This window comes from Dasypus novemcinctus, chromosome 9, assembly GCF_030445035.2.
Source record: "Dasypus novemcinctus isolate mDasNov1 chromosome 9, mDasNov1.1.hap2, whole genome shotgun sequence".
Lineage (NCBI taxonomy): Eukaryota > Metazoa > Chordata > Mammalia > Cingulata > Dasypodidae > Dasypus > Dasypus novemcinctus.
Window position 1 is genome coordinate 113,257,856 of NC_080681.1, and position 24,061 is coordinate 113,281,916.

The following is a 24,061-nucleotide window of genomic DNA, read 5'->3' on the forward strand; positions in this document are numbered from 1 at the left end:
AAGACCTGAAAACATAGAGAGTTTAAGTGACTTGCTCAAGTTCAGTTTTTTCTTGGTAGCAGAACTTGGATTAGACCTTGGTCTCAACTTTTAATGGAGCTGACTAAAAAGAAAGTTCTCTCAGTTGATGTATAATTTTAGTATACATAAGGGATCTGACAATTCCAATTTTTTTTTGTACAAATTAAAATATTTTACACTAAAATGAAAATGAGAGTTAGTTTTCTAGTCCTGTTAACTCTGTAAAATTGGTCAAAATGGGCTTTGAGTTGAAGTGTCTATCCCTCAGATCTCATCAGAAGTAGTGCGTAATACAAATCTATAAATTCAACCTCTGTATGTTTTCTTCTATGTTTTATGCTGGGACTCACTGGAAATCTTTGTAAGTAATCAAAGCTGGCCCTTTATCTTTAATTTTGGCTTTCAGGGAACTCTGGGATTCCCTTTCTCCAAATTAAAGCTCATTTGGAGGTGTTTCGTTCTGTCTTTTAAGTTTTGTGACTTCAAAATGTGTAATAATTTAGTTTTAGTGTACTTCAATCTGGAATTTGTTTAAATAGTTTTATGTTCTTGAAATAAATACATAATTTAAAGAATAGATCATGGCATGGATTTGAGTAGGGGTCAGATACTTTTTCTTAATTCCCATCAGTTTCTTTGATGAAGAAAAGCACAGCTGTTGAATTGGCTTGTGAAATGCAGTAATAGCTAATGAGGATAATTTCTAACTTAAAATGAGAAGCCAGAATGCATTCTAGTTTTCAGATGTATACCACTTATTTATGAAAATAATTCCTGTGAACCTAATTTATAAAATAGGAGATGAGGTGATGTGATTTGTGACCCAGTATGGAGCATGAATTGTAGTCAGCAAACATGGGTGTCCTGATCAAAGCTCTGCTGTGCTGTCAAGCAAGACACTTCTCTCTATGGATACCTCTTTTGTAGAATGTGGTTAATAATACCAGCCAATCTCATAGGGCACTGTGCAGACTTGCCGTAATCATGTACAGCTCCTCAAACTCAGAAGAGTAATAGTTAAGCGGAACTTTGTATTCATCAGTCATCTTCCCAGCACAATGATTCTTTCAACTTTGGACAGGGTTTGCCTTGTCTTTTGAGGGGAATAAATATATCAGTCAAAAAGCTGTAAAAATACATAGGCTTTCTCTGTTGCTTTCTTCCTCAGAGCCCTATGAATTTGTCTCTCTGGAGTGGCTACAGAAGTGGTTGGATGAATCAACACCTACCAAGCCTATTGATAATCATGCATGCCTGTGCTCCCATGATAAGCTTCATCCGGATAAAATATCAATTATGAAGAGAATATCTGAATATGCGGCTGACATTTTCTACAGTAGATATGGAGGGGGTCCAAGATTAACTGGTAATTCAAATAAGGATGTCTTCTTTGCTTAAAAAGAATCATGCATGAACTCCTCCTCATAAGGTCTTTAATGAGCAGAGCTTTATGATGATTTGACCCAAACTGTCTTAGACCAAGTGTTCCTTAGACTTGGCACAAAAGATTTGCTAACTAAAGCTAAATTTAAGCAACATTTTATATAAAGTATAATGTTGGAAAAGAAATTGATGCTGATCACTGAGGGTTCTCTTCCTCCCCTCAGTAAAGGAGGCAAAATAGGATAGTTTTGAGAGAACAGTGTAGTGGTATCTTGTTACTTTATTCAAAACTTTTCAACATAAGAATTTCTGACTTCTCCGACTTAGAGTGAGGATTGCAACTTGAACCCTTATCTCATTGTTTACAAGTCTTGTGCCATGCCATGGTAACTTCTGACAATGTGACATTTATAGATTTTTCTAGCTTATGAGTAGAAGATGCTTGATTCTACTTGAATGTGTTTATATATATCCATGTAGTATCCATAGTCTAATTCTGTATACTTCTTTTCCTTAAAACATTTTTCTTTTTTTTTTTTAATATTTATTTATTATTATTATTTTTTAATTACATTAAAAAATATATGAGGAAAACATTTTTCTTTTTAATGAGCAATTGGCAAAACAGGTCCCACTCTGATCTATAGATGAGGCTAAACAAAATTACATTATCATCAATACCCTCTCCCCACACACACACCTTTTTTTCTGAATTTGTGCCTCTGGTTTAAAATTCTTCTGTTTTGTGAATTGCTGAAAACATTTTACTAATAGGAAATCTTTGTGTGAATAAACTATATTTCTTTTCATTCTCTCTTGCCTCTAGTGAAAGCCCTGTGTAAGGAATGTGTGGTAGAACGTTGTCGTGTATTGCGTCTGAAGAATCAACTAAATGAAGATTACAAAGCTGTTAATAATCTACTAAAAGCAACAGTAAAGGGGTATGTTACACAGTGCATATTGCTTATGAATAACAAAATTTTTCAAGAGGTAATAAGCAAGCAGCTTATTATTTACAAAATACAGGAAACTGGGATTTTTAGAAGCAAGAGAGTGATAAAGTGAACTGCAGAGCCAGATCAAAGTCAGTTTTGTAATGATTATCATTGTGGTAGATATGAATCTGTGGCCTGCCTAGAGGATGTTAGCCTGTGCTCTGCCATGGAATTATAGAACGCTTATGGTGGAGAAACAGTCTGGCGGTTCTGGGGGTGTCCCTCTTAATGAGGCCTTAAGTAAGTGTGTTAACAATGGTACCCAATGGGGCATTTTGGTCAGAAACATCCAGGGTGCTTGGAGTTTATTGAGCCCCACTCCATAGAATACTTGTACATTTAGGAGCCTTTCAGGTAGCTAACGAATAGCATTTTATTATATCTAGGTTTAATTTAAATTAAGAGAACATTTACCTTCCAGTTTCCCAAACTCAAGCAGCCTACACAGTGCCCTAAATGTGTGTTTGTGTGTATATGTGTCTACTTAAAGGCACAGCTGTCTGTTTTGTGAACAGTAGTCAAGTGAAAGAAAGTGGGCAATTGATTGGTTTGATCAGTGTGAATGTAAATAAGGGCTAGGAGAAGCAGGATAAAACTGAAGTTAGAAACAGAATATTAAATGCCTGCAATTCAAGTAAAAAACCTTTGTTAGAGAGGAGTGAAAATGGCCAAAATGAGGTTGTGGGTTAAAATAGAATTGTATGCACAATAGCTGATTTTGACTGTTTGTAACTCATTTGCAAGGAAATAAGGCAGGGATGACATTAGGAAACCTTATTTATATAACTTAACGTTCTTCCTGTTCTACAGTAATGACGGATTTTGGGTGGGGAAATCCTCCCTGCGGAGTTGGCGCCAACTAGCTCTTGAACAGCTAGATGATCAAGATGGTGATGCAGACCAAAGCAATGGAAAAATGAATGGCAACACCTTGAATAAAGGTAACATTTTAAAGACAATTAAAAAAAAAAGTCTCAGAACAAATAAAAGATTTTTAAACTGTTAAAATAAGGAAGGACACAGCAATTCATATGTGAAATTCTCCTGTCTAACCTAGCATGCTTTGGACTCAGGTTCTCTCTAGTTAAACACATGCAAAGTTAATTTTAATAGCACTCCAAGCTAAAATTTTAAAGAAATCTTTATATTAAGTAGTTCATTAACTTAATTTCTTTATCTCCAAATGTTATAAACTTACATACACATACATATTTATTATTTTTTAAATTCTTAACCTTTAACTGAAAGGTATCTGTATTTATTTTCTGCATTCAAGCATAATTTTATGTGTTTATGATGTGGATCTTTGAGAAAATAAAACACTAAAGCCACCCTGAATTTTAAGCTGATACAGTTGTGATGTTTAGCATTTTGAAAATTTAAAGAACCTTTTCCCTTGTGGCTGACATATTTTGTTGTGCTGCGTAATCCACAAACTTAAATTAGTTTTCATTTTATTGCCTTGTCATTTAAAAACCATACCTTAAATTAAGTGGTCTTTTGTGATCCAGTGTTTCATTTGCTGCTCTTCCTAGCTTCCTTATATATCAGCAATTATTTATTGTAAGCAAAACTGGATGCTGTGATAGAAGGTGCCTGGATATCAGCCTAGCTTAGAAATATTTTTCTTGTTGTTTTTAGAGTAATATGGTTCTCTTTTCTCTCCTCCCCATTCAGAATTTTAAATGCTTGAAACAATAGAGAAGTATACAAAGTAGAACTTGAAAGCTCTCCTACCAGATAAGATCACTATAAATGGTGACTTTTATAATGGGAGTCTATAGGCACCGTTGTGCTTCTGTCAAAATATAGTTTTTAATTTACTGGCTGCATTTCCTTGTGTTGATTTATTATAATTTATTTAACCAATTCTGTTTTAATTTTTTACAGTTACTATATAAGCACAGATGCGACAAAACACTTGTGTGTCCTTATTCCTATATCTTTGCATAATTTTCAGGATATTTCTGAAAGATAAATTCTTAGAATATACTGGGTCAGATAATTATGCCCGTCTGTAATAGCCACATTCTGTACATACTGATATATATTGGTAAATTTCCTCCAGAAAGTATTATTAGGGTGCTCATTTATGCATGCTTTTGTCAACATAAAGAATCACATCAATCATCCTGAGTCTGATAGATGAAAATTGACTTAGCAGTGTTGAGGTACATTATTCAAAATTACCATTGAGGTTGGTCACCTTCACATACTTGAAAAATTTTGTATTTGTGGGTGGGGGAGAGAGGGTAGGCAGAGTTATCTGGTCATGTGCTTTCTTTCTGTGTTTCTCTTCTTGAGTTTTTTTTTTTAATTAGTAAATATTCTTTATATAAAATGTATTAAAAATGTCTTATGTTGTGTACATGGTTAACCTGGAAAATTCATTAGACTGTTCTAATTTCCTGATACTTAAGACTTCAAAAATGTGATCATTTTCTTGGTATACATATGTGCAAATTGACAGTAACAATGCCAACATGTAGGAAAAGCAGATCTTGGAAGACATATGTCAACAGGAAAAGCACCATTGTTATATATGTTTGATATTAAAGGTTAAGTCCTTATTTAAAGCCGCTAAAAGAGTAGGTAGGTGAAATGATATGACATGACATAGCTTATTAACTGGGCTTATGACAGAATTCAGAGCACCTGACTAGAATTAATAGAAGGATATGTAAGTTATTTTTTGGATTGAAAAAAGGCACATTTTCTTGCATAACCAGAATCTTTAAAAAGTAAAACTGTCATTGAATTTTTTTTTCCCTTTTAAGAAACTGTGGGAATCACTTGGGTCTAATTTTCAGAATGTTGTTCAAGTTTTCTTTGTTCAAAATTGTGCAGAGTAGTATCTCTGCTAATCTGAACTTAATATACCACAGCCAGAGCAGTATTGTCTGTATTTCTTTTAATCAGACGAATCAAAGGAAGAAAGAAAAGAAGAAGAGGAGGAATTAAATTTTAATGAAGACATTCTGTGTCCTCATGGTAAGCAGAAACATAAATCTTATGTTGTTAGTCTGACTTTAGCATGTCACAAATACTTTGTTAAACATTTTGAACTTTCACTTGGGGGCTAGGCCTTAATGGGACAGCCATGGTGGACTAAAATTCGATACAAAATCAAATTGAGAAGAAACTCATCACTTGTTATATTGAGGAGCATTCTAGGTTTGAAGGGAAGAATTTTAATTATTCCCCATGACTGATGTGTCTTTATCCAATTTGAACATTTTGGGAATAGGGTTTGTATATTTCTTGGTATTATTAGGGCTACTTATGGTTTAGTTTCTTGGGCACTTATTGAATACTTTATTATGTACTAGGTACCCTTAATAAATTTCAAATCCATATTTAATTCTAACTGATTTATGTGTTTCTTACTTTGTCTCAGTGAGTGCTCACTTCTAATAGGTAACTTTTGCAAAGTTATCATATCAGGGACTCATTATATGAGATATGATTTTTTATTCTAATAACATTCTGAGTCAGGCCAATATCTACTTCTCATGGTTTTCTAACTGTGCGAAGCCCTCCCTTCCTTTTTCAGTCTCTTGTGAGAAAAATTGGACCCAGAGAGGCTGGGATGCCAAAGGCTACTGCTATTAACCCACATCTGTATATGTCTTGTCATGTACTAATGTATTGCTAATGCTTACAATTCTTATTGGTTCTAATAAACACCTAATTTTAGTTCTCATTTCATTGGTTTCTTATGAACCAATAGATGATGTCTCATATCTACCATGCCCAATAGCACGTTTATATCCAGGGGCCTTCATGGCACTGGTGGTAATAGTCGTCACTTGAGTAGTACTTGTATTCTGATCTTTTTGGTTATTTTCTCACTGTACCTTAGTCCTTTATGTTAGTGGTGTTCTCATTTTACAGACCACACAACTAAAAGGGGGTCTCTTTGGATCCCAAGCCCATCCCTTCTTCCCTTTGCACCGTCCCGCTGCCCAGTTTGTGTCCCCTTACACAAGTGAGCACAATGTGAAAGAAGACATGACCTCTTGAGTAGTGGCCAGCATGTGTAAGTTAATAGAGAAAAGGTAGAATGAGTAGCCAAAGGTAGGTTAATTTCTCTAATGATGCTTTCATCAACTCTTTTATTTTACCTTCAGAACATAGATGTGCACATATAAGTGCCTCCATTTTGAGGATTGAGAATCCACAGCAAGGTTGAAACAGTGCCAGGACTCAGATTGTCATCTTATTCCTTAACTCACTGATGCTTGCTCTGCCTGCCCACCTCTTGTCTTATCTTGTCATTTCAGTGTTGACAGGTTTGATGGCAAAGTATGGCAGAGCAGAAAGTGATTTCAAAATTCAGACAGTACTCTTCAGTCAAACAGAAATCATACACAAGAGCTATTTATTAGACTTTTAGTTTGATCTGCAACTTGGTGGCATTTTGATGGTGTCCTTTGAATTCTAGTATTTAAAAAGTGGTAGTTCTTTATTTTTGTTTTTTTGTACACCCTGTCAGTCTACCATGCTATCAGTGTCAGACTTTCCAGATGCAGAATTTCTGACCTTACTTAGAAACCCATCTCACTCATGAAGTTTAATATTAAAATCTGTTTCTGATTTTAGTGTTGTAGTGGTAATATAGTGTATAAAAATACTAGTAATACACTGTTAGTGCTATAGTACTAATAGTGGTAATGATAATGACAGGAGGCATTTGTTGAATACTTAACCATCTACCTGTAGTTGTCTTAAGTGTACAGGTATTGACTTACTTCATCAGTACAACAGTGCTGTGAGAGTAGGATTATTGTCACCTCCATTTTACTAATAAGTAAATAAATGGAGGCACAAGGAGGTGAAAGTCATTTGCCCAAGGTTGTCTGTCATATTTAATTGATAGTTTTGCCTGATATTTCTGTTAGAAATAACTTTTCTTCCAAAACTTGAAGGATTTACTCCAGCTTTCAGTATACTATTCAGAAATCCAGAGGCATCTTATGTAGATAATTGTTTTTTCTTTTTCTGGAAGGTTGTAGGAATTTTGTCTTCAGTGTTGTGAAATTTCACAGTGATCTGCCTTGGCGTAGACCAGGGGTTCTTAACGTTTTTTGTTCCATGGACTAGGTGAAAACCACAGACCCCTTACTAAGTCTACACTATACTGTGTTTTTATTACATCACACCCACACCAACAGGTCCCCACAAGAATAAATTTTTTTTGAGTTTCAATTCAAGCTCATGGACCCCTTGTTAAAAACCTCTGGTGTAGACCCTATTTCATTTCTTGTGCTAGGCACTCTGTGAAAGGTGTGTGCGTGTTGGTGGGACTCGTTGACCATGAGCTTCACTATCAGGTTGCTCTGATTGCACTGGGGAATTCCCAATGTCAGTATCTTTGCTCTTTGGCTGTTCAGATTTTTCCATATGCGTCTTCCAGTTTCCTGTCTGGAAAATGCAGATCTGGCTGTTAAGATTCTGGGGTTATAGAGAGAAGAGGGCTTGGGAGTCTCTGCATTCAGTGTAGAAATACTTATCCTCATCTCAGCTTGTTACCTCTCTGTTTCTATTTTGGTGTCACCAAGAACAGAGGCTTTATTTTTTTATTGTCATCAGAAAATAAATCTTTAGTTGTTTGTGGATAGACAGTGCTTATCTGTAAGGTGTAGAAGAGGGGACTGAGAATTTATGTCTTAAATAGATTTATACACACTTGCATACATGTATATGTTTATTAGAGCAGTTACAGGTTTGTAGAAAAATGGTGCAGAAAAGTACACAGTTCCATGTGTCATCATTCTCCTGCCCGCCCCCCCCGACTTAAAAAAAAAGATTTATCTATCCATCTATCCCCTCCTTGTGGTTTGCTTGCTGTCTGCTCTCTGCGTCCATTCACTGCACGTTCCTCTGTGTCTGCTTGTCTCCCTTTGTTGTGTCATCTTGCCTGCAGCTCTCCGTGGGCTCAGGCACCCTCAAAAGGAGGCCCTAGGATGCGAACCCAGGGCCTCCCGTATGGTAGACAGGAGCCCAGTTGATTAAGCCACAGCTACTTCCCCTCCCTCCCCCCGAATTTTAATGCATTCTGTTTTTTTAACCCCACCTCCATGGACACTGCAAGTTTTATGTGCCACCAGTTCTTGGATATACTAGTAATTATGGTTACTTCTTGACTTTTGCCAGCTTGCAATTTGTTTTTCTTGTATCTCATCCATCTGCTTTCAGACCTAAAATTCTGTTGCTCTTGTTCCTGCACTGTTTTTTCTTTTTTTTTTTTTAAGATTTATTTTATTTATTTCTCTCCCCTTCCCCTTTCCCCCTGTCTGCTCTCTGTGTCAATTTGCTGTGTTCTTCTATGTCCACTTGCATTCTTGTCAGGCGGCACCTGGAGTCTTTGTCTCTCTGTTGCATCATTTTGCTGCATCAGCTCTCCATGTTTGCGGCACCACCCCTGGGCGGGCTGCACTTTTCACGCTGGGTGGCTCTCCTTGTGGGGCACCCCTACACAGGGGTTCCCTCTGCATGGCATGGCACTGCTTGTGCGATAGCGCTGTGTGTGGGCCAGCTCAGCACACGGGCCAGGAGGCCCTCAGTATTGAACCCTGGACCTCCTATATCATAGGTGGATGCTCTATCAGTTGAGTCACATCCACTTCCCTGCACTGTTCTTTTTAACCATCCTTAGGACCTTATGTCTTAAATAAATCCCTTTAATGAGGTTTAATGTTTTTTGGGAAGGCACTGAAAGTAAATGTAGGTGTAAAACACCATTTTTATCTGGAAATTTTTGTTTTGAATTTTCATATTTTTGTAACAAAACTGCTATATGTTTTAGGTATATTTGTTACATCACAGATAAAATGCGAATTCATCACTGGGCTATGCTACATTAGAGGATTTCCTATTACAACAGATATCACAGAGTTCAGCATTTATTTACAGATAATATATAGCCACTAAATTTCCTTATCCAGTTCATTTTATATTCCTTAAGTATACTTATACTTGTTTATCATACCTAGTCTGCTTAGTGGGACAGTTTATTTTACAAGTTCTTTAACTATTTGGGGGTCCAAATTATTATAGTTTGAAAAAGGTTTGGGGAGTATTTATCCAGAATCTAAACTCATTGTTAACTAGGTTTCTCTTTTCCCAGACGAATCTTTGGGTATTAGATTATCCAATTATCTTTGGTGAAGTAAATCTCCCATGACATATCTTATATTAGGAGCTGTTACTCACCGGGTAAATTTAGTTAATTGGCTTCCTCTTTTCAAATTTAAAAAACAATGTTATTTGTTGCAGTGTCAAGTCTTTTCTGAAAATTCATGTGTCAACAAGGTGAAACTTAATTATCGTGAGATCCATAGACAATATGCAAATATATTAAATGATGGTAGTTATTAAAATGATATGGAACTATATTTAGAAACATGGCTAATAAGTAGGATAAAAACTTTGTATTTATTATCAATTAGACTGATTTTCTATCAGTATTAAAATACTTTTCTGATTTCAGAAATAAATTAGGGTTGTTCTTTTCCAGTTATATGAATAATACACACCCAACATAAACTCCAGTCAATAAAATAAAAGAATCCCCTACATCAGAACAAAAGTTACATCTAGTCTCTATGGAGTCCTGCAAATTTCCATATTAAAATATGCATGCATTTGCATGCATTTTTTTTTAAGATTTATTCATTTTATTTCTCTCCCTTTCCTCCTCCCCCTCCCCCCCGCAGTTGTCTGTTCTCTGTGTCTGTTTGCTGCGTGTTCTTCTTTGTCCACTTCTGTTGTTGTCAGCGGCACAGGAATCTGTGTCTCATTTTGTTGGGTCGTCTTGTTGTGTCAGCTCTCCGTGTGTGTGGCACCATTCCTGGGCAGGCTGCACTTTCTTTTGTGCTGGGCGGCTCTCCTTACGGGGCACACTCCTTGTGCGTGGGGCTCCCCTACGTGGGGGATACCCCTGCATGGCACGGCACTCCTTGCGTGCATCAGCACTGTACATGGGCCAGCTCCACACGGGTCAAGGAGGCCTGGGGTTTGAACCACGGACCTCCCATGTGGTAGATGGACGCCCTAACCACTGGGCCAAGTCCGCTTCCCCATATGTTTGTATTAATCTCACTTCTCTTTTTCTGAACCAGATGGAGGCATACTACATACACATAGTCAAGGAGAAATCTTTTTTTTTTTTAAGGAAACTGCTTTAAAATTAGAATTGCCTTGGAATTCTTTCTAAATCAGGTCATGGAGAGCTGCCTTAATCTTTTTTGTGACTGCATTGTATTTCACCTCAAGGATGTACAAAATTAGGATTAGATCATCCAATTAACCTTTATTTTTAAATAAATTCCCTAATTATATCTGGGAATAGATATGTTAGAGTAAGTTTTTATAGCCCCACTGGAAATTTAAGTTAACAGCCTACTCAGAAAGTAGAATTTTACATTGTGACTTAGTTTCTCTGGCAATATTTATTAATACAAAATAATCTTTTGGGCATTCAAAAGTCAAAAGAGGCTGAAGGCTAGAAAGTAAGAAGGTGATTTTGCTGTATTAGAAATTGTAGGTTTTGAATAAGACCTGGTTTTGTATTGCAGCTTTGTTATTCATGAGCTGAGATGGCCCTGGGCATGTTATTTTTAATTGCTTTGATTTTTGGTTTATTTACCATATAAAACACCAAAAGCAAGGAATGATGACACTGTATTTAGAAAGCACCTGGCTTTCTTACTTTCAATAAATACGTAGATACCTTGCCAGGAACAAATGTATAGCCTTGGAAACTTAAGTTGGTTTTTTAGGTAATAACCCATATATAGGTGAGTATGTTCACTGATTGATAAATTAGGAGTGGATGAAGCAATAGAAGGTAGAACCACAAATGGAGCAAGGGGTTGTGTGGAGAGAAAGGCCCTCCAAACCTAGATGCAGATTTGTAAACAGAGTAAACTGAGGCAGGACTGCTGGGATTGCATGTTCTGATGATCTGAGTGTTATGGTAATCTGAGAAGACAGAAGGGTGTGTTGACTAGTATCCTTCATGTTCCCTTCTGGGATTTTTGAAGAGACAAAGGGATTGGAGTGGTGGCAGTAGTAATAGTAAACAAATTGGGACTTGGCTGGGGAGGGTTTTCACATAGAACACTTGATTGCTTTATTACTTAACTTTGAATTGATAACTTAATAGAATGATCCTATGAGGGTCGGACACAGACTTAAAAATACCATTTCAATTCGGAATGATTTCAGGAAAGACACACAATCAAATGGGTGAAAATAAAGTATCCAGGAAATTGTGACATTGGGACATGGGAGAAGATGAAATCCTATTAGACTATAGCCCTTACTAGGCATAGGATTGAGGATCCCTGAAGCCCTTTTTACTGGTTCCTTCACTGACAGGGAGAAAGACAGAAAAGGCATGGTTATAGATTCTTATCATTGGTTTTATCTCCTGGTTTCTCAACCACACGCCTAGATTAAGGGCACAAAATTTTGTTTAGTGGTTAGCTCTTTTAGAATCATGAAATGAAAAATTTTGAGATTTTTGGAAGTAAGGAAAAAGATAGAGATATAAAACTTAAGAAAAGAAAGAAGAGTACCTATTGACTTTAACTTTCTTAAGAAACAAAATAGAAATTTGGGCTGTATACAGACTTCTTAGCTTTTATTAGTCCAAATATAATTTTTTCTTTTTTAAACTCAGGTGAGTTATGCATATCTGAAAATGAAAGAAGGCTTGTTTCTAAGGAGGCTTGGAGCAAGCTGCAACTGTACTTTCCAAAGGCTCCTGAGTTTCCAAGTTACAAAGAATGCTGTTCACAGTGCAAGGTACTGAATGCTCTGCTGACGTGTGGAAATTGCATGCTGCCTCCCTGGTTTGACTTCCCAGGAGTATTAACATTGTGCTTTTAATGGAGGTGTGGGGAGGAGGCGAGTCATGTACTGTCAGCAGGAGACAGTTGATTTGCTTCATTCTCTTTCAGATTTTAGAAAGAGAAGGGGAAGAAAATGAAGCCTTACATAAGATGATTGCAAATGAGCAAAAGACTTCTCTCCCGAATTTGTTCCAGGACAAAAACAGACCATGTCTCAGTAACTGGCCAGAGGTATAATGGTTCCCTCAAAGGAAAGAATCCTTCTTACCTTTTTAAGGCCCTTGCCAAATTACTGATGAGCTGTTTTCAGAACAATCCAGAGCTCTTCTTACACTCATTTATTTAGTTATCTAATCAGGGGGATTTGCTCCCCCTTGCTATTTCTTAGTAAAGAGCTATATTTTTGCTTTATTTATAAAACTCGAGAAAGGAAAACCACAGCATGTGAAAAGCATTTACCATAAGGAATTTAGGTCAAGAATGCAGTAAATTAATGGATACTTTTATGTGATTTTTATGTTCTAGGACACTGATGTCCTCTACATTGTATCACAGTTCTTCGTAGAAGAATGGCGAAAGTTTGTTAGGTAGAAACCAAAAATTTCTCTTTCCTTTTTTGTTGTTGTTGGCTCTAATTTTTTTTTTTTTTAATTCATGGATTCTCTTAGTGGTATCCTTCATGGTTACTTTTACTAGCATACACTGAAAACTGTCTTTTCTTTTAAGTTAGATTAATTATCCTAAGAAACACATTTAATTACTAATATTCTTTTAAATACATCTCTAATTTTAAAATAATAAATTAAAAATACTCTTTTTAGTTGTATTGTAGTAAGGTATATTTATCTTCCTTGTTTTATTTGAATAGAAAGCCTACAAGATGTAGTCCTGTGTCATCGGTTGGAAACAGCGCTCTTCTCTGTCCCCATGGGGGACTCATGTTTACATTTGCTTCCATGACCAAAGAAGATTCTAAACTGTGAGTTTCTTTTCTTCATATAATTTTCTGTTTCAAATGATTAATGAAGTGTGTTCAGGAAACTTCTCATCTGACCTAAACAGTCTATTTTAAGAATCCAGTCCTTTGCTGAATTGTGATATTTTTTTCTTCCTTTTTTATGTTGTACTGGAGCGAGCACTTGTCTTTTAAAAAAAGAAAGACTGCCCGAAGGTATCTTGCTCTTTGTGCTTCTTCCTTCTCCCTCCAGGAAACACAACTCTGCTTTCTCTTTCCCACTGGTATCTCCAGACCTCTTTATTAGCATCACAATCAATATGGTTTTTAGCATGGTGCCAGAGCAAAACCACTGAGCTAATCATCTGGAATGCTAGGATCTTAAAAATCAAAATTTTCTTCCACTCCTCAAGTGCTTCCAGAAGGACTCATTTATGACATTCACCCCAATGTTAACATTTTATCTTAAAATTTCCCATTCCCTACCCCCATCCCACCCTTGGTAAAACCTGTATTCTAGTCTCTGACTCTACGAATTTGTATATTCTAATTATTTTGTGTAAGTGAGATACATAATACTTGTCCTTTGTGTCTGGCTTATTTCACTCAACATGATGCCTTCCAGGTTTATCCATATTGTTGCATATATCAAAACTATTCCTTTTTATAGCTAAATAATGTTTATACACACAAACCACACTTTGTTTATTCATCCTTTTTTTAAAAAAAGATTTATTTCTCTCCCCTCCCCCCTACCCCCCAAGTTGTCTGCTCTCTGTGTCCATTCGCTGTGTGTTCTTCCGTGACCACTGCTATCCTTATGAGCGGCACTGGGAGTCGTGTTCTTTTTGTTGTGTCATCTTGTGTCAGCTCTCTGTGTGCACGGCACCATTCCTGGGCAGGCTGCACTTTCTTTTGCTCTGGGCCGCTCTCCTTACGGGGCACACTCCTTGCACGTGGGGCTTCCCTAAGTAGGGGACACTCCTACGCAGGGGATACCCCTGCGTGTCAGCGCACTGCGCATGGGCCAGCTCCACATGGGTCAAGAAGGCCCGGGGTTTGAACTGTGGACCTCCCATGTGGTAGGCGGACACCCTATCCATTGGGCCAAGTCTGCTTCCCTATTTATTCATCTTTGATGGACGCTTGAGTTGCTTCCATCTTTTGGCAGTTGTGAAAAATGCTGCTGTGTACATCATTGTGCAAATATCTGTTTGAGTTCCCCCTTTCAATTCTTTGAGTGTATACCTAGAATTGCTAGGTCATGGTAATTCTATATTTAACTTCCTGAGAAACCTTCAAACTGTTTTGGCTGGACCATTTTGTATTGCCATCAGCATTGTTGATTTCTGTTTCTTTTAATAGCCATCCAAGTGGGGATGAAATGGTATCTCATTGTGGTTTTATTTGCATTTCCCTGATGACTAATGATGTTGAGCAAAGGTCCTGGAGATGTTTACCTATCCTACCTTCTAGGAGCATTAGAGTTTTGTTACTTACATTTAGATCTTTGAGACATTTAGAGTAAATTTTTGAATATGGTATGTGGTAGGCATCCACCTTCATTCTTTTGCATATAGAAATCCAGTTTTCCCAGCACTGTTTGTTGAAGAAACTATTCTTTCCTTATTGAGTAAACTTAGTACCTTTGTCAAAAATCAATTGCAGGGAAGCAAATGTGGCTCCAATAATTGGGTTCCCATCTACCCTATAAGAGAGAGGTCCAGGGTTTGATTCCTGGTGCCTCCTGGTGAAGGCAGACTGGCCCACATGGCAAGCTGGCCCGAGCGCTGAGCTGGCCTGCATGAAGTGCTTGGCCCATGCAGAGTGCTGACCCATGTGGCGTACTGGCCTGTGCAGGAGTGCTGCCTTGCACAGAGTGCTGGCCTATATGGAGAGCTGGCACAGCAAGTTAATGCAACAAAAAAAAACAAGAGGAGAGACAGTAAGAGACACAGCAGACCAGGGAGCTGAGGTGGCACAAGAGATTGAGTGCCTCTCTCCATTCTAGAAGGTCCCAGGATCGGTTCCCGGTGCTGCCTTAAGAGAAGACAAGCAGACACAGAAGAACACACAGCAAATGGACACAGAAAGCAGACAGTGAGTGTAAAAACAATGAGAGAGGGGAGAAATAAATAAATAAATCTTTTTTAAAAAATCCGTTTCAGGGAGCAGATATAGCTCCATGATTGAGTGCCTGCTTCCCACATATGAGGTCCTGGGTGCAATACCTGGTAACTCTTAAAAAAAAATCAGTTGGCACAGAAATGAGGGTTTCCGAACTCTTAATTCAATTCCATTGGTCTATAAGAATGTCCTTGTGACCTGTACCATCTGTTTTGCTTGCTATAGCTTTGTTAATAACTTTTAGGAAATAAGAACAGTTTTATTGAGATATATTTACATACTTTACAGTCCATTCAATGTGTACACTTAATGGCTTTCAATATAATCAGAGTTGTGCATTCATTACCACAATCCAGTTTAGAACATTTTCATTATTCCAAAAAGAAAAACTCCAAACCCCTTAGCAGTCACCTCTCCATCTATCTGTTGCCAGTCCTACATAACCACTAATCTAAATCTGACTCTATAAATGTTATTTGTTTCATATAAATGGAATCATACATTATTAGTGTTTTGTGTCTTGTTTCTTTCACTTAGCTTAATTTTTTTTATTGTAATTTTTTTTTAGTTAGAAAAGGTGCTGGTTTTCAGAAAAATCATTATTGAAAATACAGTTTTCTCATATACCTCCCTATTGTTGACACTTTGCATTAGGTGTTACCTTTGTTATACTTGATGAAAGACTATTAAAGTATTACTGTTAACTACAGTCTATAGTTTACATTAGATGTATTTTTCCCAATACCACCCTATTTTTTTAAACACCATATATTAGTTTGTAATAACTTTTTTTTAAGTTGGAAAGTGTGAGTCCTCCAACTTTGTTCTTCTTTTTCAAGATAGTTTTGGCTATTTGGGTCCCTTACCCTTCCATATAAATTTGAGGATTGCCTTTTTCATTTCTGTAAAGAATGCTGTTGAAATTTTGATTGGGACTGCACTGAATCTGTACGTATGCTTTGTGTAGAATTGACATCTCAAGAATATTTAGTTTTCCAAACCATGAACATGGAATGTCCTTCCGTTTACTTAGGCCTTTATTTCTTTAAGCAGTGTTTTGCAGTTTTTGTGTACAAGTCCTTTGCATCCCTGGTTAAATTTACTCCTAGATATTTGATTATTTTAATTGGTATAGTAAATAGAACAGATTGTGCATTACTAGTGTCAAGGAACACTACTGGTTTTTTAATGTTGATCTTTGTACCCCACCACTTTGCTAAATTCATTTCTTAGCTCTAGGATCTTTGTTGCGGATTTGTCAAGATTTTTTTTGTGTATATAGGATCATTTGTTTGTTCTGCAAATAAGGAATATTTTACTTTTACTTTTCCAATATTGGATGCCTTTTTTTTTCTTTCCTAATTGCTCTGGCTAGAACTTCTAGTAAAATGTTTACAACAGTGGTGACAGTGGGCATCCTTGTCTTGTTCCCAGTCTTGGGGAGGGAAAAGTTTGACTTACACCATGAGTAAAATTAGCTGCGGGTTTTTCATATATGCCCTTCTTTGACCCATTGGTTGTTTAAGAGTGTGCTGTATCATTTCCACACATTTGTCAATTTTCATTTCTCCCTCTTATTAATTTCTAGTTTCATTCACTGTGATAGAAGATATATTGTATGATACTAATATTTTAAATTTACTGAGACTTTTTTTGTGACTTAACATATGATCTATCCAGGAGAATGATCCATTTGCACTAGAGAATAATGCATATTCTGCTGCTGTTGGGCGAGGTGTTGTATATATGTCTGTAGGTCCAGCTGGTTTATAATGTTGTTCAAGTCTTCTGTTTCCATATTGCTTTTCTAAATGTTCTATCCATTATTGAATGTGGTATTTGAAGTCTCCTACTATCAGTGTAAAACTGTCTTTTTCTCCCTTCAATTTCTGTCAATATTTGCACCATATATTTTGGGATCCTGATGTTAGGGTATCTGTTTTTATAATTGTTTTGTCTTCTATTTGAATTGACTTCTTTATCAGGATATGATGTCATTCTTTGTCTCCTATAAGATTTTTACTTAAAGTCTGTTTTTTTCTGATATTAGAGAACTCCTCTAGCTTGCTTTTGATTTTTATATGCATGGAATATTTTTTTCCATCCTTGTACTTTCAACCTTCTTGTGTTTTTGAGTGTAAGGTGGGTCTCTTGTAAACAGCATATAGTTGGGTCCTTTTCTATCCATTCTTTCAGTCTCTGCCTTTTGACTAGAGAATTAAATCCATTTACATTTAAACTCACTACTGGGAGCAGATGTAGCTCAAGTGGTTGAACTCCTGCTTCCAATGTACGAGGTCCTGGGTTCAATCTCTGGTACCTCCTAAAAAGAATAAAAATAAAAATAAAGTCACTACTGATAATGCACCACTTTGCTATTTGGTCTTTTTAAGTCTTACACAATTTTTTTCCCCCAGTTATTCTGTTAATGCCTGCTTCCATATTTATAGGATTGTTTTTTTTTTAGTATACCATTTTGAGTTCCTTCTCATTTCCTTCTGTATCTGTCATATATTTTCTTGGTGGTTGCCATGAGGTTTAAATTTGTCATCCTAAATCTATAATAATTGCATTTGATTTGATACCAACTTAACTTAAATAACATACACAAGCACTATTCCTACTCCCCTCCGTTCCCCTACTTTTTTGTTGTGCTTGTTACAGATTGTTTATACAATGTATGTTAAAAACCAAAGAGTTACTACTACTTACCCATTTGCATTTTATTACCTGTATGAAGTAAAAAGAGGAGTCACATACCCAAAAATACAATACAGTAATACTGGCATTTATAAATACCCATATGGTTACCTTTACCAGAGGTCTTTATATTTATGTTGCTTCGATCTACTGTTTAACATCCTTTCCTTTCAGTCTGAAAAAAAACAACTCACTTTAGCATTGCTTGTAGGGCAGTTCTAGTTGTATTGAATTTGCTCAGCTTTTGACTAACTGGAAATGCCTTAATCACCCCCTCGGTTTTGAATAATAGTCTCACGAGACATAAAGTTCTTGGCTGGCATTTTTTTTCCCCTTTATTGGAGAAGTTTTGGATTTACAGAACAATCATGCATAAAATACAGGGTTCCCATATATCACCCCACCACCAACACCTAGCATTAATGTGGAACATTTGTTAAAATTGATGATAGCACATTTTTATAATGGTACTATTAATTAAATTCCATGGTTTAACTTAGGAGTCACGGTGTAGTGTGGTTTCATGGGTTTTAAATATTTTTAAAAAAATTCTGTTATTGGGAAACGGACTTGGCCCAGTGGTTAGGGCGTCCGTCTACCACATGGGAGGTCCGCGGTTCAAACCCCGGGCCTCCTTGACCCGTGTGGAGCTGGCCCATGCGCAGTGCCGATATGCGCGAGGAGTGCCGTGCCACACGGGTGCCCCCCGCGTAGGGGAGCCCCACGAGCAAGGAGTGCACCCGTAAGGAGAGCCGCCCAGCGCGAAAGAAAGTGCAGCCTGCCCAGGAATGGCGCCGCCCATACTTCCCGTGCTGCTGACGACAACAGAAGCAGACAAAGAAACGATGCAGCAAAAAGACACAGAGAACAGACAACCAGGGGAGGGGAGGGAAATTAAATAAATAAATAAATCTTTAAAAAAAAATTCTGTTATTATATAATCTAACATTTCCTCTTTTAATCATATTCAGATATATATATTTCAATGCTGTTAATTGGTATTCACAATATTGTGCTGCAATCATGATCACCATCCATTACCAAAACATTTCCATCGTTACAAATAGGAACCCTGCAAATTTTAAGCCTTAACTTCCCATTCCTTATGCCTACTACATCTCCTGGTAACCTCTATATTCTAGATTCTGACTTCATGAGTTTGCTTATTCTATTTGTTTCGAATCAGTGATATCATACAGTGTATCTTTTTGTGTCTGTTTTGTTTTACTCAACATGATGCCTTTAGGGTTCATCCATGTTGTAGCATGTATCAAGACTTCATTTTTACAGCTGAATAATATTCCATTGTATGTATATACTGCATTTTATTTATCCATTCATTGGTTGATGGATACTTGGGATTGCATCCATCTTTTGACAATCATGAATGATGCTGCTATGAACATTGGCATGTAAATTTCAGTTCTTTTGGGTATATAAATAGTATTGGGATTGCCAGATCATATGGTAGTTGTGTAGTTAGCTTTCTGTAATTAGCTTACTAAGCATCCACTAAACTGTCTTCCACAGAGGCTGCACCTTTTTACATTGCCACCAGCAAAGCATGAGTGTTCCTATTTCTCCACATCCTTGCCAACACTTGTTATTTTCTTTCTTTTTTTTCAATAGGAGCTATTCTACTCAGAATTAAATGTTATCTCATTGTGGTTTTAATTTGTATTTCCCCGATGGCTAATGAGGTTGAGCATCTTTTCATGTGCTTTCTGGCCATTTGTATATCTTATTTTGAGAGGTGTCTGTTCAAGTCTTTCGTACGTTTTCTGATTGGGTTTTTTGGTTGTTGTTGTTAAGCTGAATGATTTCTTTTATATACCAGATATTAATCCTTTATCAGATATGTGGTTTCCAAATATTTTCCCCCATTGTGTAGCTTGTCTTTTTACTTTCATGATAAAGTCCTTTGAGGAACAAAGGTTTTGTGTTTTGTGGTTTTTTTTGGATGAGGTTCCATATATCTATTTTTTTCTTTTGTTGTTTGTGCTTTGGGTATAAAGTCTAAGAAACTATTGCCTGACATAAGGTCCAGAAGCTACTTCCTTATGTTTTTTCTAGGAGTTTGGTAGTTCTACCTTTTATACTTAGGTCTTTGATCCATTTTGGGTTGATTTTTGTATATGGTGTGAGGTATGGGTCCTCCTTCATTTTGCAAATGGAGATCCAGTTTACTTAGCACCATTTGTTGAAGAGACTCTTCTTTCCCAGTTGAGTAATATATATAGTCTTTGCCACCTTGTCAAAAATCATAAATTTGAGGGTTGGTTTCTGAGCTCTCACTTCTATTTCATTGATCTGTATGTCTGTTCTTGTGCCAGTACCGTGCTGTTTTTCTTACTATGGCTTTATCTTAAGTTTCAAGAGAAAGTATGAGTGTGCCAACTCCATTCATCTTTTTCAAGATGGTTTTAGCCATTCGGGCCTGCTTACCCTTCCATATACATTTGATGACCAGCTCTTCCATTTCTGCAAAAAAGATTGCTGGAATTTTTATTGGGATTGCATTGAATCTATAAATTGCTTTGGGTAATATTAACATCTTAACAATATTTAGTCTTCCAATCCAGGAACATGGAATTTCCTTCCAATTATTTAGGTCTTCTTTAATTTCTTTTAGCAATATTTTGTAGTTTGCTGTGTACAAGTCTATTATATCCTTGATTAGAATTATTCCTAGATATTTTACTCTTTTAGTTGATATTGTGAACAGAGTTTGTTTCTTGATTTCTTCTTCTGATTGTTTATTGCTTGTGTATAGAAACACTACTGATTTTTGAGTGTTGATCTTATAACCCGCCACTTTGCTGAATTCATTTATTGGCTCTAAGAGCTTTGTTTGAATTTCTCAGGGTTTTCCATATATAGAGGATCATTTGTTCTGTAAATAGGGAAAATTTTACTTCTTCCTTTCCAATTTGTTTGGATGCCTTTTTATTTTTCCTTGCCTTGATTGCTCTGGTAAGAACTTCCAGTACCAGTACCATGTTGAAAATGACAGTGTGCATTCTTGTCTTTTTTGTCATCTTAAAGGGAACGCTTTCAGTCTTTCATGATTAGGTAGGATGTTAGTTGTAGGCTTTTCAGAGTGCCCTTTATCATGTTAAGGAAGTTTCCTTTTGTTCCTAGTTATTTAAGTGTTTTTATCAAGAAAGCATTTTGTCAGATGCCTTTTTCCCCCATTTTTAAAAAGATACATAGATCACACAAAATGTTACATTAAAAAATATAGGAGGGTCCCATGTGCCCCACTCCCCACAACCCCCTCTTTTCCCACATCAACAACTTCTTTCATTAGTGTGGTACATTCATTACATTTGATGAATACATTTCAGAGCATTGCTACACAGCACGAATTATAGTTTCCACTCTCTCCCAGTCCATTCAGTGGATTATGGCAGGATATATAATGTCCTGCAGTATCATTCAGGACTACTACAAGTCCTGGAAATTCTCCCATATCACACCTCCTTTTCCCTCTCCCTACTCTCAGCAACTCCCCTGGCCATTGTCTCCACATTAATGATATAATTTCTTCCATTGCTAGAGTCACAATTATTTCTATAACTGAATACCAGTAAGTTCACTCCAATCCATATTTAATTGCTCCATCCTGAGGACCCTGGGATAGCGATACCCACTCCACCTCTCAGTTGAGAGGGGTCTTCAATCCCACATGGCTCGTGGATGGGACTCTCGTGCCTTCAGCTATAGACTCTTTCGGTTCCTTGGTGTGGTGGTTGTCCATCCTCACATCCCTGTGCTGACCTGGGTAAGTCCAACAAACTGAAGAGTAGGTGCTGCAACACCACTGAGGCTCAGGGCCTAGCTGGCACAAGGACAGTCCAGAGATTCAAGTCTCCTGACCATACACCAACCCTAGTGCCAACCACAGGTTCAATAAAAGTGATAGAAGAGGCATGTGTAGAGAAGTTACATCTGAGTCCAACTCCATCACACTCAGGATTACAAATTCCAAAGTAGGGCCCACTGGCAAGGCACCAAACTCCGGAGCCATTTGCCATGACAGTAGGACCTGAATGTCTCTGTAGCCCTCAGGAGCACCACTACCTGGGGTTGTATCTACTTTGGCTGTCTCTCAGATCCTCCTGAGATGTACAAAATCACGATCTCTCTGATGACCTCCCAACTCATTTTGAAGTCTCTTAATATAAACTCATTTGTCTTTACCATTTCCCCTTTTTATTCAAGTCTCTTTTCTAGTTGCATCACCAACTGGTGCTTGGTAGTAATACCTTGGCACCAGCGAGGCTCATCCCCAGGAGTCAGGTCTCGTGCTGGGGTTTATTTGCTGAGTTTGGCTCAGAGAATGGCCACATTTGAGCAACATGGAGACTCTCAGGAGGTAACTCTTAGGCACCCCGCAACACTAGGCTAAGTTGGAATTTCAAGCATGACAGACTCATAAGCATAGTCATCAGTATCAAGAGTTAGTCATTAGAACATCTTTCTTTACTGGTCATTGCATCAGATGCTTTTTATGTGTTGATTGAGATGATCATGAGATGAGTTTTTTCCTCATTCTGTTATTGTGGTATATTACATTAATTGACTTCTCTTATGTTGAAGCACCTTTGCATACAAACAATAAACCCTACTTGATCATGTTGTGTAATTCTTTTAATATGCTTTTGGATTTGGTTTGCTAGTATTTTGTTGAGGATTTTTGCATCTATACTCATAAAATATATTAGTCTGTAGTTTCCTTTCGTATGGTATCTTTATCCAGCTTTTGTATGAGGGTGATGTTGGCCTTGTAGAATGAGTTAGAGTGTTCCCTCCTCTTCAGTCCTCTTCAGTTGTTTTGGAAGAGGTTGAACAGAATTGGAGCTAGTTTTTCTTTGAATGTTTGGTGGAATTCCCCTGTGAAACCATCTGGTCCTGGGCTTTTGTTTCTTGGGAGGTTTTTGACTACCGATTCAATCTTTTAACTAGTAATTGGTTTGTTGAAATCTAGTTCTTCTTGAGCCAATGTAGGTAGTTTGTGTATTTCTAAGAATATGTTCATTTCCTCTAGGTTATCTATTAATAATTCATTGGTGTACTGGTGTACATAGTATCCACTTACAGTCCTTTTAATTTCAGCAGGGTTGGTAATAATGCCCCTTTTCAGTTCTGATTTTGTTATTTGTATTCTCTCTCTTTTTTCTTTGTCCATCTGTCTAAAGGGTTATCAATTTTGTTGATCTTTTTAGATAACCGTTGGATTTTTAAAAAATTTATGGTTTTTTGTTTTCTATTTTATTTTTCTCTGCTCTAATCTTTGTTATTTCTTTCCTTTTACTTGCTTTGGGTTTAGTTTGCTCTTTTTCTGTGTCTTCTAATTTGAGGTTAGGTCTCATTCTTTTTCTTTTTACCTTTTTTAAAATACAGTTTTATGGATACATATTAATAAAGCGTAAATCCATCCAAAGTGTACAAACAGTGTTATTTGGTATAATCATATATTTATGCATTCATCACCCCAGTCATTCCCAGAGCACTTTCATTATTTTAATAATAATAATAATAATTAAAAAACAGCCAAACAAAATTCATCACCTCTCAGTCTCTATGCCTCCCATGTGGGAAGCAGGCAGTCACCTCCTTGAGCCGTATCTTCTCCCCTTTCCTTGTCTTTTACATTTGATAGTGTAATCAGTATATGACAGGATATATTTATCTTTATGTTTATCCTGCTTAGTGTTTTCTGTGCTTCTTGGATGTGCATATTCATGTCTCTTGCTAAGTTTTGGAATGTTCTTTGTCATTATTTTCTTTGACTTTTCCTTCTGTCCCTTTCTTTTTTTCTTCACCTGTGACTCCCATAACATATACATTCCTGCACTTGATGGTGTCCTATACCTGTCTTAAGTTATTTTTGCTTTTAATAATTCTTTTTCCTTTCTGCTCCTCAGCCTGCCTCATTTCAAGTGTCTTATCTCAAGTTCAGCTGTTCTCAAGCCAGCTTCTGCTAGCTCTATTCTGCTCTTGAAACCCTCCTGGGC

The 24,061-nt window shown here is 36.9% G+C and overlaps 1 protein-coding gene across 2 annotated transcripts in view; it reads left to right on the plus strand.

The window, feature by feature from the left end:
- Positions 1–24,061, plus strand: part of USP48 (ubiquitin specific peptidase 48) — a 125,706-nt gene that overhangs the window by 72,064 nt on the left and 29,581 nt on the right. For both annotated transcript variants that reach the window (XM_058304170.2, XM_058304171.2), the window contains exons 12-19: positions 1,190–1,387; positions 2,231–2,345; positions 3,210–3,340; positions 5,319–5,390; positions 12,088–12,212; positions 12,368–12,490; positions 12,785–12,846; positions 13,128–13,238. In XM_058304170.2, the coding sequence (XP_058160153.1) occupies positions 1,190–1,387; positions 2,231–2,345; positions 3,210–3,340; positions 5,319–5,390; positions 12,088–12,212; positions 12,368–12,490; positions 12,785–12,846; positions 13,128–13,238 (937 nt within the window). The remainder of the gene's footprint in view (positions 1–1,189; positions 1,388–2,230; positions 2,346–3,209; positions 3,341–5,318; positions 5,391–12,087; positions 12,213–12,367; positions 12,491–12,784; positions 12,847–13,127; positions 13,239–24,061) is intronic.